The sequence below is a fragment of the Talaromyces stipitatus genome, genomic scaffold (genome assembly GCF_000003125.1).
Source record: "Talaromyces stipitatus ATCC 10500 scf_1105507295541 genomic scaffold, whole genome shotgun sequence".
Taxonomy (NCBI): domain Eukaryota; kingdom Fungi; phylum Ascomycota; class Eurotiomycetes; order Eurotiales; family Trichocomaceae; genus Talaromyces; species Talaromyces stipitatus.
This window is the reverse complement of record NW_002990115.1, coordinates 4429374-4443241: the sequence shown is the minus strand read 5'-3', so window position 1 is coordinate 4443241 and position 13868 is coordinate 4429374. Positions and strand designations below refer to the sequence as shown.

At 45.4% G+C, this 13868-nt stretch overlaps 3 protein-coding genes across 4 annotated transcripts; 2 read left to right on the top strand and 1 right to left on the bottom strand.

Annotated features, from left to right (window-relative positions):
- Positions 1 to 463: 463 nt before the first annotated feature.
- TSTA_039630 (uncharacterized protein) lies at positions 464 to 3621 on the top strand (the record flags this gene model as incomplete). Its single annotated transcript, XM_002481157.1, has 8 exons — positions 464 to 625; positions 678 to 1133; positions 1197 to 2231; positions 2284 to 2398; positions 2448 to 2678; positions 2748 to 2836; positions 2899 to 3250; positions 3314 to 3621. The coding sequence occupies 8 exons, from the start codon at positions 464 to 466 to the stop codon at positions 3619 to 3621; spliced, it is 2748 nt and encodes a 915-aa protein (XP_002481202.1).
- Positions 3622 to 5876: 2255 nt separating this feature from the next.
- Positions 5877 to 7877, top strand: TSTA_039620 (O-acetylhomoserine (thiol)-lyase, putative; the record flags this gene model as incomplete). Of its 2 annotated transcripts, XM_002481155.1 has the most annotated exons (9): positions 5877 to 5935; positions 6088 to 6151; positions 6213 to 6296; positions 6387 to 6454; positions 6512 to 6805; positions 6861 to 7436; positions 7517 to 7531; positions 7581 to 7680; positions 7742 to 7877. In XM_002481155.1, 9 exons carry the CDS (start codon positions 5877 to 5879, stop codon positions 7784 to 7786), a joined length of 1305 nt encoding a protein of 434 aa, XP_002481200.1. In that variant the 3' UTR covers positions 7787 to 7877. The 2 variants fall into 2 exon arrangements, with proteins under 2 accessions (XP_002481200.1, XP_002481201.1); XM_002481156.1 differs by having other exon boundaries at positions 7517 to 7680.
- A 109-nt stretch (positions 7878 to 7986) lies between these two features.
- TSTA_039610 (aconitase family protein) lies at positions 7987 to 13752 on the bottom strand (the record flags this gene model as incomplete). The annotated part of the gene is made up of 15 exons (XM_002481154.1): positions 7987 to 8004; positions 8040 to 8581; positions 8641 to 8906; positions 8967 to 9404; positions 9457 to 9765; positions 9824 to 9854; positions 9990 to 10100; positions 10906 to 11160; positions 11234 to 11411; positions 11477 to 11838; positions 11907 to 12447; positions 12521 to 12880; positions 12946 to 13128; positions 13187 to 13596; positions 13668 to 13752. 15 exons carry the CDS (start codon positions 13750 to 13752, stop codon positions 7987 to 7989), a joined length of 4089 nt encoding a protein of 1362 aa, XP_002481199.1.
- Positions 13753 to 13868: the final 116 nt, after the last annotated feature.

Here is a 13868-nt window from a genome sequence, read left to right as displayed (position 1 = left end):
TCTGATGCATGACAAAGCTAAGGCGATTCTTGCCTGGCTTAATGTGGCTTCCCTTGGAATTGGAACTAATGGTTCCACAACAGTATTCAGTGCACAGGCTGCGACTAGCTACCAGTCACTAGATAACACAATGGAGTGGTTCCCTTAGTTTGGTACATGGTTACCGAGTGCAGTGTCTCGTACGAACTCGGTTTTGTACTAATTAGGTCTTACAATTAGACTACAAGAAAAGGTAAATGTAGGCGAGAATTCTAGCTCTGGAGGAGAAGAGTCTAGCTGTAACGAGCAGTCATGCAGCTGCTACAGCTTTTTCTTGCTCACTTCACTTATAGCTCAGTTAGCGCCAGAATTTTTCCAGAGCGTGAAAACTCTCTGCATCCCAAGTCCTTTCGAGGAAGAGACTTCTTCCCATTCTCACATTAGGATTCTCTCTTTGTTCGCGCAGTTATCACAGCCTTCAAAAATGAGTTTTGCGGTGCCATCCAAAGACATGGATAGCTCTTCCAGCGAAGGTTCTGTCCAGCATCCTGCTCCAGCTGCACGTCCTAGGATGTCTAGATCCCAAACCTCGAAGAGCTTATTTCTGGGCATGAAGGATGTAGACAGTTATACACGTTCGGTGACAGTGAGTCTATAACTATTAACTTTTCAATTCCAAAACTAACAATGGATTTCAGATGGCGCAATTCCTCTATCGTCGGTTTCAGGAGAAGGGCTGGTTGCTACCCGACCCAGCTGCGAGACTCACTTCTGCTTTGGGAGTCATCCTACGTGTTGAGCCTGAAACCGACGAGGAAGTCAAATTTATCTCAAGACCGGATGATACTGATTCTAAACTGCAACTGATTAGTGCAAATCTGGGGCTCGAGGCTCTCTTCACCATGTCGTCAGATATTACAGCTTTGATCTTCAAGCGCATTGGGAAGAACGATTCAGAAGTGACTTTATCACCCCACAATATTACCGTTCCCGTTGTGGACTCATTTAGTGCGCTGGCAGCGGACAGTTCAAACGTAAGAAGACGAGATTTCTGCTGTTTTTCGAGACAAGAGAAGGCCGTCTTGATTTGGACAAATTCTCCCGATGAGCTTATGACACACGGCATTGAAATAGAGACTAAGCTTATGGGTTCGGTATGTCATCCCAAATTCTGTGAAGTTCTTAATGCAGTACCCAAAGGCTGATTGGCTGCAAAGATATGGGGAACCATGATGGTCTCAGGAACGCAAAGTCCTCGACCCAGTCGCCCCTTCACAATGACTGGACCAGGAGGTCTGACCCCATACCAACATCGAACGCCCAGTGTAATCTCAGACAGTCCTAGTGGGACTTACACGCATTCGAACGAGAAGAATCTTGTGGTCCTCGACGAGGTTGATCTTACTGCTGAAGATGAAGAATCAAAGAAGCCAGTCGCTCGTCCATTTTTGCTCTCTCACTCTGTCATGGTGGGCCTCGCCATGTGTCTATTGATGGTCATTGAATGTTTCGCGGTTCGCTTGATTATCATCGAAATTAAAGCGCTCGGGACTTCAATGCTTCCTCGTCTTGGCCTTCTGGCACCTCTCCCTATCTTCATGTTCTTTACTCTATTCTTCACGATCGTCATAGTTGGCACGGCTTTCCAAATGTTCGGACCCATGAATGACGTTAAATTCGGCAACTCGCGCTTCTACAGCTCACAACCTCCAAATCTCAAGCGACATCCGAACTATCAATTCCCCCACGTCACCATTCAGATGCCTGTTTACAAAGAGGGCCTCAAGGGTGTTATTATTCCGACTATTGAAAGCTTGATGCCTGCTATCCGTCATTATGAATCCCTCGGTGGGACAGCCAGTATATTCGTTTGTGAGGATGGTATGCAAGCCGTCACCCCCGAGGTCGCTGATATGAGGAAGAAGTTCTACAAAGCCAACAACATTGGGTGGTGTGCTCGCCCACCCCATGGTAAAGACGGCTTTGTGCGAGCTGGAAAATTCAAGAAAGCATCAAATATGAACTATGCACTAAGTTTCAGTCTTCGTGTTGAGGATGAGCTATTGCGTTTGATGAAGCTGAAGGCAGATGCAGAAGAAAGAAGTCAGGAGTCTTTATCGATTGAGGAGGAGGAAGAGCTCTATCAGCAAGCTTTGCAAACCGTCCTCGAGGGTGACGAAGGCAAGACCTGGGCTGAGGGAAATATCCGTATGGGAGAGATCATATTGCTTATTGACTGCGATACACGAGTAGTAAGTCTACCGCGTATCTGATAGAATACCTTTATGCTAATGTGGACGCTAGCCTGCCGACTGCCTCTCTCTTGGAGCATTGGAGATGGAGGAAAGTCCCGAAGTTGCTATCATCCAACATGCATCTGGGGTCATGCAAGTGATCCACAGTTTCTTCGAGAATGCTAGTAAGTGTAGACAACCGTCTATAGCAGGTTCAAGCTCATAATTTTCCAGTCACCTACTTCACGAACCTCGTTTACCTGCTTATAAGATTTTCGGTTGGTAATGGTGATTGCGCGCCATTTGTTGGACATAATGCCTTTCTTCGATGGAAGGCCATTCAAAGTGTCTCCTTCATGGAAAACGGTATCGAGAAGTTCTGGTCGGAAAGTCATGTGTCAGAAGATTTTGATATGTCGCTGCGCCTGCAGACTGCGGGATTCGTTGTACGTCTTGCAACTTACGGTATGTTTACTTTTATGGGTACCTTCCAAGTACTTTTTTTTTAGGCGTACTATGTCTAATCTCTTGCAGATAAGGGGGAATTCAAAGAAGGCGTATCTCTGACGGCTTTTGATGAGCTTTTGCGGTGGGAAAAGTATGCATATGGCTGTTCTGAGCTGGTCAGTCACATTAATATCCTTATTCTGCAGGATATCTTTGTTCATCTGCTAATGTTCGAAAGATCTTCCATCCCGTCTATCAATGGATTTATCGTGGTCCTTTTACCGAGCTGTTCCGTCGCTTTCTTTGGTCGAATATGAAGGTATCCGCAAAATTTACAATTCTTGGTTATATCGGAACCTACTATGCTATTGGTGCATCTCTTCCCCTATCCATAGCAAATTATTTCCTCACAGGTTGGATTGCAGCGGACCTGGATCACAGCTATCTTCCTAGTTGGGATATGTTGTGTGGTACGCTTTTCATCTTCGTCGTTGTCAGCCCGATTGCCTTCGCGTGGTATAGACATCGATTGGGCGATAAAAAGTTCCTCTGGGCTCTGATAGAGGCATTCATGTGGATGCCCTTCTTTGGTAAGTCGTTGCTGAACTTGTGGCCTAATATCGTGTTTTCAGTACTAACATATACTCACTTAGTCGTCTTCTTCGGGGGCGTATCCTGGCATATCTCGTATGCTCTCCTAGCTCACATGTTCTGCCTCCCCATTGAGTGGTCCTCAACAGCAAAGGAGCTGGAAGCTGGTGGCTTCTTCGTTGGAATGGAGAGAGTATTCAAGGCCTTCAAGATGGTGCTGCTCTTCATGGCTTGCATGACTGCGGGTCTGATCTATTTAGCGCAGTTTGCTCCCTATGGTTGGAAGATTAGTGCGTGGACATCCATTCTACCAGTGGCTAACCAGATAGTTGGTCATGTCTTGTTGCCTGTTATGACCATTTTGCTTTAGATTCGTTGGTTTCTGGTTAATCTGAGCTATCGACTATTAATACTTTTCATTCTTTTTCATTAGTTCTTCTTCAGGATTAAATAGGCATATAGTGTATACGAGACACCTAATACACCCTAGGCCATTATAAAATTACTTACATATTACTCCAAGTGTGTAACTAGGTAGCGCATAACACTAATTCTTGATATCATTAGCAATGTGAACGTCATATGGCCCCTGAATGTCATTTTCCAGCATTGGCTTCATGAGATCAGTGATCCATGGATATGAACTGCTGGTCGAAATTATTGGTCCCTTCAAGTTGTCACTGCTAGAAACATCTCATTGTAGTACTCTTATCGTAGTACTAATACTGTACCGGCGGGACATCCCGTAGTCGGGCTTTCGTCAAGTTATATGTAAACTTGGAAGGTGCTGCAGTTTCTCTAATGTATCTGTATTCCAAGTATTGTCAGAATATATACACATGAGCACTACCTAAGTAGTAAGTACGGATTATCTAAAGTCCATGTGTTATCCTAGGTGCCAATATAATGTCCTCGTCATATTCCCTTCGCTTTGTAAATAATCAGTCATGTGCATAAAGGGGTGAGGAGTGCCTTGGTATCTAGCGTTGGTCAACAATGATCAGTAATTCAAGAAGTTAGAAGTCTTAGAAATAGTCTGGCCTACAGTGTTCAACTTTGTTGAAATCTGCATATGATAAATCTGGCTATATTGCAAATAGATGGAGGTGGAGAAGATGATGAGGAAACTCGATTGGTCGTCTCGGTCATTCCGAGCGTGGGTTGATGATGCGTGCAGCATATCCGGAGAGATTAAGTTAGTTTGCAGTTGATGAATAATATGCCATTAGGCTAAAATGACTTTCTCTCCGAGAATCAAACTCTAATTCTGGCAAAAGCTTTCTTGTCTCCTGAATACTCGTTAGTTGGGTATGCTTTTCACCAGCCGGCTTTTGAGGGCAGGCGATTCCTGGAACAGCCCCTTCCTTTGCGAGCCGCCATCTGTAGCTTAGCAGCCCTACAGTTTGATCACGATGAGTCAGAGGAGTGCTTCAATGGGGAAACCGGCAGGGATGTATCCAACCGATTGGCACTTATCGGCCAGGCGTTATCAAAGGACAGCTCATTCCGCCCAACGGTAAGAAACATCTTAGTTAACATTCTGCTGGGATGGAGCGAATTTTTCGCAGGTAGTTGTAATCTAGTTTGGCTTTATATTGGTTTGGTTATCCATATGGCACAGGCTTTACGGCTCGGGAAAGAGTATCATCAGCGTCGTCCGCCAGTTGAGCGAGAGAGGGCGCGCCGGACAATGTGGTTCACTTTCATATTAGATCGATCGGTCTCATATATCATGGTGCGTCCTCAAAAAATTAGTGTCCATAAACTAAGGATACAGCTGCCATGTCCAGACCGTCTTAATGTTTTTGGTGAGGTGTATGACGGACCTGATATCCACCAGTCATTTAATGGAGTATATTCCAATGATAATATTGTCGCATATGCTATCGGAGCGATCAATATATGGGGTGCATGTACGGACTTACTTGCAAATTTGGCTATTAGAGAGAGCAGTTCCTCAGTACATCATGAGAATGAGCTGAGGGAAATGGAATTCACGACTGAAACCTGGTCAGCAAACTTACCTGATCGTGTGTGCATTGGTCACTTGCCAATTGCGGTGCTTGCGGTGTTCACAAATTACTCGGAACTGGCAGCCAGTTTATACCAATACAAATGTTGATACTACATACACATTGCATCACGCAACAAGGATTTCTACCATTTGAATCCCCATTCGTATCTGAGAGTGGCTGGGCCTCGGTTGCTGCGCGATCATGTTTGGCATATGCTCAGCGCATTACTGAGATTTCGAATTCACTGCTTCACGGAGACAATGCTGACCGTGTGAACCTCATGACCACGTTTACCGGCATTGCAATCGCTTGCGCGGCAAATATATGGATATGGAGGATCGTATTAGGCCAAGATAGAGCAAATCAGGTCCCATTAGGGCTAGAATTAACCCTAACCCTATAATATGAACCAGAAATTGATTCAGATTCTACGTACATGGCCAAAGATTATCACCAGCTACATATGAAATGCGAGCAAAATGAATGTAACGAGAAGTCGGTGTGAATATATCGGCAAGGAAAAGAGAAAAGAAGGTAAATAGCTGTGCATCCGGGCACTCTGTCAGAAACCCCACACGAGATAAGACGGATCTTCGGCGGGGATCACGCCATGCTAAAAGCAAATATCTTCAAAGACGACTACTACTCTATCTGGAAGAACACGCTGCTGTAAGGGGATTAGAATACGACAAACTAACAGGCATGTCGGCTCAGGAACATCCTTTACACTACGAGAGCTTAGCTCTACACGCAGGGTATCGTGCACGATTCTCTTAACCCGACTGGAGAAGTGTTTCGTGCTGACGATACTCCGATGACAGAGAGGACGCGCACAATGTTCAGTCAGGGACTGGTGCATTGACTACTCCTATTTATGCATCAACTGTATGGCTGACCAGTCTGTCACCATTTGCATCTGCAAAGTACTAATAGCTCTCATTTGCAGTCTTTCACCTTCAACAATAGCCAGCATGGGGCGGATATCTTTGCTGGAAAGACGGAAGACTTTGCTTATAGTCGTCTCGGAAATGTATGCTATCATTCTCATTTCAGTTTGCAAACCCTGTTCAAGACTTTTTGTCCTTGCTCATCAGAGAAACTATGAGTTGACTTTATCCAGCCCACATCAAGTGTTTTTGAGCAAAGGATAGCAGCATTAGAAGGCGGAGCTGCAGCTCTTCCTACTTCGTTAGTATTTTTTGACCGCAAGCTCTATTATATACATGCTAATATTGATTCATTTAGTTCGGGAGAAGCCGCGCACTGGATGGCCATCGCTGCTCTAGCCATGGCCGGTGAGAATATTATTGCGCCTTCTACAATATCTGAAGAGACGTACACTCTATTCAAATACCGACTCCCACCACTTGGAATCAATGTCAAGTTTGTCGATATTAATGATACGGATTCTGTCCGAGATGTGATTGATGAGAAGACACGCGCCGTGTACATTGAGAGTATCAGCAGCGTTTCTCTCGAAATCGCAGATATCGAGGCTGTGGCATCAGTGGCCCACGAAGTAGGCGTTCCCCTCGTTGTGTGAGTTCACCACAAAACCAATTCCGGGGATGGTAACGATCTGACTATTTTGTAGAGACAATACAGCGGGTGTTGCAGGATATCTCATCCGTCCAATTGACCATGGAGCCGATATTGTAATCAACTCAACATCTGAATGGGTAACAGGCACTGGTACAACTGTCTCCGGGGTCATCGTCGATAGCGGCAAATTCCCTTGGAAAACCCATTCCTCGAGATTCCCTCATCTCACAACACCTTCACCTGGATACCACGGTTTGAACTTTGCAGAAGCTTTTGGCGAGATTGCGTACATACTATACGTTAGAATGGCCATCCTTCGCGATGGTGGTCCATGTCTTAACCCATTTGCGACGGCACTCGCCTTGGCCGGACTTGGAAGCCTGTCAGCCAGGATGGACCGACATAACAGTAACGCGTTGTCACTTGCCGCATGGTTACAGACGCATGAGAACGTCACAAACGTGACTTTTCCAGGTATCACAGCACATTCTACTTTTCCTCGCACGGAGAAGTACTTGCGTCAAAAGGCTGGATATGGAGCAGTATTGCATTTTGGGTTAAAGAAGGGCGGAGCACAAAAAGCAGCAGCTTTTATTGCTAATTTAAAGCTGATCAAGTCATCACATGGGTAATGGTTTCATTCTGCCTCGGATTGTGCTATTTTTGAGCAAGGAATGCTGCTGATGCTAACTTCTTCTTTCCTTCCAGACTAGGAACTCCGCAGTAAGTAGTCAAGTATGCCATTTAGATTCAGAACTTATAATCTTCTTAGGACATTAATACACGTGCTTGATGAACATTACGCGTCCAGGAAAGAGGTTACAGGTGTGGAGGGTGCTGTTATTCGTCTTTCCGTTGGTCTGGAGCATATCGTAAGTCGCAAGCACGCCGAGTCCTACTGTTGGCAAGGAACTGACTTTTCATTTCTCTCAGGACGACATCATTGAGGATCTAAAACAAGCTCTGCAACTTTTCTGACATCAGGTTTGAAGGATTAGCCTGACTGCTTGACGAAACTGATGGAAGATAATCAGCCTATCATTACGATATTTCGTTTTCTTCGTAGTTAAATGAGAATAGTGACAGAAAGTCTGATTCTAACATCCCATCCAAACCTTGGAAATCGTAATTAAAGCCATCAACTGTGCTATGAGATGCCTCTCTCTGAGTAGGAATAGCTACTTGCGAAGTCGTAGCTAATGTTGTATTCGTCAGCATCTGGAAAACTAACCAGCAGGTGATGGGGCCCTTTTATACCCTGAGAAGTAGTCTTGTCATTGCCCTGATTACCAAATGCATTTCTCCAGGACCATAAGAGATCATGGAGAAGACTTGCCGCTAGCCGGGTTCTGAGTTTCAAACTTGGTTCCTCATCACATTTCCCAATCCGAGCGTATCCACTCCAAAGCTGAGTTAATATCTTCGACATACGTCCTTGAAGATCATTATCCTCTAGTGAAGTTTGTCGAATCAGTTGAGCTCCAATATGAAACATGCGCTTCCCCTCTTCAACCTCAATAAATCTAGAGTAGCCGGAATAGCTCAGTTTCAGTATAAACATGGCAGCCAATGATAGCACTTGAAATAGGACTTGAGATCCGTAGTGTATGAAATCGGACTTCATAGCGAGATCCGAAGCTCGCCGTATCAGGCCGATTGCTAGGCTATAGCCCCGAAGAAGGGCCATTTTGCGAAGGTGGGAACCACTAAGTTCCATGAGGTAGAAGATATAGAGTTGGAGACCTGCTCCATCTAGTAAGATGCTGTTTTCGTCTGTTGGGAGATTTTAGTAGCCTTCACATCCATGGAGGATTCATGAGAATGGACCTCACCTGTCAATCCATGGCCAATACTTGCTCCAAGCTCGTGGAATTCTTGCTCGAGTAAAGCCAGTAGAGGAAGAGTATCACCTGGCCGAGCTGAGCCTTCCGCAAATCGAGGTACCCCGGCAATACTCGAAGAGGTGCACGTCACAAAACGATAGATTTTGAGCTGCTGTACAATAGCCTCTGGTATTAGTGTATGGTCATCTTGGTTACTGAGACGGTCAATAGTCCAATACGAGGATGGCGAGGGTTGCCCATCTGTAAATAAATTACTGTGGGAAAGCTGTCAGTCTATTGAATAGATACTTAACACAATTAGCCAGTCAGGATACCTTTGTAATGCGATATAACAAGCTGACCATGTTTTTAAGCAGTCCGAAATCTCATTCTGGCTTAATCGTTTATGTGTCCGTGAAAAGTCACTGATGGCATCGGGACGATGTAGACCTAGTTGCAATGCGATGGAATGTGCCAGCGTAGCCAGACTTACAGTGCTGTCAGTTGTAAGTGAGGAAGTGGGAAATGGCCACATGCATATAAGCACTATAGACTGCACAAGTTCTAACGTATGGGGAGGATTGGAAATCATCTCCCATAGGAGCTTCTTGACGGATGGGATCAAACTGACTAACAAATGCGGGTCATCGACGTCCCGTCGAGATGCGACATATGATATCGTCCAGAACAGCAATGCTGATTTGCTAAAGTATTCTTCCGGCGTGGTGAGTGGGTTGAGGATCGGGTGATGTGGGTGATATTTATCAAAGAAGCTGCGTAGATTTAGCAAATGCGCAATGACAAGGCATGATCATCTAGACTTACATGTGAAATAGTTTGGTGACCTTGTCTGGTGCAAGAGTGATATCATTAAGGGACCTGGCTGGTTTATACTTTTGCGATGGGGTGTCAATTGGTATAGAAGTTGACCTTTGTTCGAAAGGTAATATTGGCAGAATAGAGAATAGTTGATTGCCAGGTTGATAGTGTTCCGTTCTGATTTCTGGTATGCTTTGACTATTTGTCGCCTGCTGATCTCGAGTTATTCCTTCTAGCAAGGGCGCACCAGTGGCCGAGGTATTTGCAATAGAAGATCGAAGTTCTCGAATCTCTCTCTCTAACTCTTCAAGTTTTCTGTGTTGGAAATTCAATATTGCTGATTCGATCAATAACATGGTGTAGTCAGACTCACTCGGGCTTGTTCATACGCTTGAACTCCAGCTCTACTCTACAGTCGCGGTCCATTCGCCGGCATCTTGAACATGGAGTCTTGCCGCCTGCTGATAGTTCGCAGCGCATCTAATGCAGTGGGGATCAGACGGAAGACGTGATGAGTTTGCATCGCTTGCTATGCATACCTTTGCCTGCCGACAACTCTTGCAAGCAATCCGACGACTCTTCGGATTTGCTGAATCCACTGATCCTATGTGTTGTCGAGGTCGAGGCATCCTGCTTGTTTGCCGCAATGGCTAGACTAATAGAGCTACAAATAAAGTCGTCAGATCCAAGGCAAAATGATCGGAATCCCATCATTCTTTCATATAAGAAGGTAAAATTAGGAGAGATTCAGTTTTGAGAATCATCTTAGAAACGATGAATGCACTACTGAGTCAACTATTCCTCGCCCAGGTTGTACGCTCCTATCAGAGCCTAACCCCGTTCGGACTAACTTGGTACCAAAAGATTCCAATAGAATAGATAAGTCGAACTACGAAACGGTTCGCAAATACCACAAAAATACCAGAATCCCTTGAAAAGCGTCCTTTTTGGTGAAACGCTGTTACGTTTAAGTTCCGACATGCGGGCGACGACGCATCTTCACTGGCTCGGCTTTCATCTATTTCCTCATTTTTCGACTTCTACTTCAATCGACACATCAGTCACAGTGCTAGCAATATCAGAAATCTCGCCAATTAAATGTCATCATCCTTCATACAATAATGCGAAATGCCTACATCGTGATTGCGGAACTTCGCTGCCCCAGCTATGGATGTCATAAATTCATGTGGCGCTGTGCAAGCGAAGCCATCTGTTCTCGGGTTATTCGGTCCAGTCACTAAGAAATGATTGACATTTTCAGGACAGCATTGTGATCATATTGGCTATTATATTCGTGCAGGATACACTACGTATATTCTTCCAGCTTATCGATGCCCATCCAGACTGATACAATCTACCATTGCAATTCGGCACGCGCGTTGGCATTGCTTGAATTCCTCTCTGCTCTGGCTGGCAGAGTTTTCGGCGCCGTCATGGCTTCAAATAGGCTCTTACCAAACTTCTGGAAAGCCGATGAAATACCGCCGTGGTCGAAGAGTTCCTTTTCCATCTGACTCAGTTCAAACTTCACTTGCCTTTTGCCCAGTACGACTTCGTTATTACTAAGATTGATCGAGATCTCTGTGCCGTCTGTTGCCGCGTCGTAAAAGGATTCATCAGAGATGGTTATGCCAAGAAGACCGAGATTCGGCATGTTACGCTGAAAAATGAACGCAAATGACTTCGCAATGACACACTGGACACCACACCCTGTTGATGTTAATCAACTTCTTTGTGGACGGCTCTCCTGTTACTTGTTGAAGAAAATGAAATTTGTGCATACCGAGTAAAGCCATCACTGCCTGCTCACGAGATGATCCGCATCCAAATCCCGTACCGGCGACGACAATATTGAACCCATCCTTGACCTTCTGTCGGAAATCCGGATGTGTATATTCCAAGCAATGCGTACCTAGCACTTCATTGGTTTTGCTTTCTACGAGGAAGTTTGCTGGTGCCAACTGAGTTTCACCATTTGTTAGCGAGATTTGTGGTGTATCCGGCTGTGGACCAAGTTCATGCATACCGCATCCGTGTCAATATAATTCCCTAACTTCTGGATTTTACCCTTCAATACGTTCTCCTCCGCTTTTACGTTGATCGGCTCCCCTGGATTGTTAACCCTGACCTCGGTAGAGGCTGCAACATACTCTGCTCGAAGTGACGATTGGTCTATTGAGCTCGGGTTTCCAAATCCATTGGGTTCAACATAATTCACTAAGACCTGCAAGTTCTGTTGGCCGTTTAGACCAGATGTCTTTTTGATTGCCTTGAGTGAATTCCACCGTGCAAGGTTGACTCGACATAACAGGTCGTGTGGGTCTTTGACTTTCATCTCGAATGATGACGCGGCAACAGTGGCTGCAGAAGCAAGATATGCAAACGATCCTAATCATTCATATGAACCCTGTTCGGACGTCCGACAATCCAGTTGAGTATTTAAGACACTGGCTTACCTTTTCCCATCCTATTTTCGAAATTTCTATTCTGAGACGACAGCCATACTTCACCTGGTTTAGCCTGATCAGCAGACATGCCAACGCAGTAGCTGCACCCCGGGACCCCAATCTTGTATCCGCAAGCCTCGTAAATGTCCAACAAACCGAGCTCGCGAAGCCTCCGTTGAATGGGCAACGATCCTGGGACTACCCTGCGATTTCCTTTGTTCACTGGCTTCAGACCGGATTTGAGACCCTGCTCAAGTACCAATGCACCTAGAATCAGCTCTTCCTCAGTTGTAGTGCAGGCACCAATAAAACATCCATCAACAGGCATATTCTCACACTCGGCCACAGGCACGACGTCATCTGGCTTTGGATGCTTGGCAATGAAAGAATGGACATTTCCGAGATTTATTTCGTACGTCTCCGCATATTGCGCATCTTCGTCTGGTTTTAGGAAAATACTGGCCGTTTTATGTCGCGGGTGAAGGCGTTTCTGCACAAAGTCGAGGGTGGTTCCATCAGGCACGAATATACCCGTGATACCTCCGAGTTCCTGAAATTTATGAGCAATTGGTCGATCGTTGTTCGGCTGGCCCCCTTTTATGACAAAGAACAACTAAGCTTACCGCAGTCATATTGCAAATAGCAAATCGTGCATCAGATGTCAAATACTGCAGCCCTGGACCGGTGTATTCCACAATTCTTTCCGATGCAACCGTGTTCCTCTTCAATTGCTGCAAAATGTATAATATAATATCTTTGCCCCCTATTCCCGGTTTAGGGGAACCGATCAATCTCACATTTACGGACTCTGGGACTTTGAACCATGTCTCTCCTGTGACCAAGGGTAAAGTGACATCTGCAGCACCCAGACCGATTGCCAGACATCCCAACGCACCAGAAGAGCAGGTGTGAGAATCAGATCCTATCACGAGCATTCCGGGCTGGGCCCTTTCTCGGTAAAATTCGGTATGAAGGATGGTATACTGGTCCCATACTTCCGATATTAACATGATTACAAACACCAAGCATTGGAAAGACTGGAACGCACGTTCATTCCTTGATACTCAGTCAATTTGAAAACCTTTTTAGCTCTTTCACTGGCGTCAACAAGTGCTTTGACTTGAGGCACGTCCTTAACTCGAGGATCAATGACATGGTCACCTGCAAGCCAGAATCGGTCATTGCGAAAGATTTCAGGTTGTCCTAGGCTGTTATATGTTGCTTCCATTCCCTTTAGAAAGAGTTAATACCTTCAAGGAGGCTAATAGCACCTCTCCTAGGAAACTTACCGCCCATGACGCCTCTGAGGCTATCACCCAATCTACGTCAACCCGAATGAGATCCCCAACCTTCACAAATCCATTTTGTGCAACATCATGCATTGCAAAGACTTTCTCACTCAATGTCATACCACGACGACCTGGAGGGCGTGAGCTGAGTGGCTCTGGTTTTTCTTTGGCTCTATCCGCTGAGTTAAGGGCCTCCAGCCATGCAGATACCAGGAATAGGATTTCAGCTTCTTCGTCTCCTGCTAGTTGACGATGCGGCTGTAAATCTAAGCCACCTAGCTCGTGAGGCTGCTCGCAAAGGATGAGGACATCGTTCACGGCAGTAGCCTCACGAGGATGGTCATGGCTCTGGAGGAGCTCGTTTAAGGTTTTCAGCTGGGCCAAAACATTCCCATCGCCTATAACATGAACTATAGAATGCGTGGTATTTTTTGTCAGTCTTTGAGCATAACTCAAAATCGAGGTAATGTATTCGACTTACTATCTGCCTCGGGAAGTGAAACATTCCGGGTCTGATGGAGAAGGCGAAGAATTTCTCCAAACTTGGAACGTCCGTCGTTGGTCATCTTCGTTTGGATAGTTCGATCAATTTCCCAATGGCAATTTTATTTCATGATAATTGTCCGGTTGAGATAATATTCTTCATGTTTATAAATTTTCGCAGTCGGTCCGTCGCTGGCAT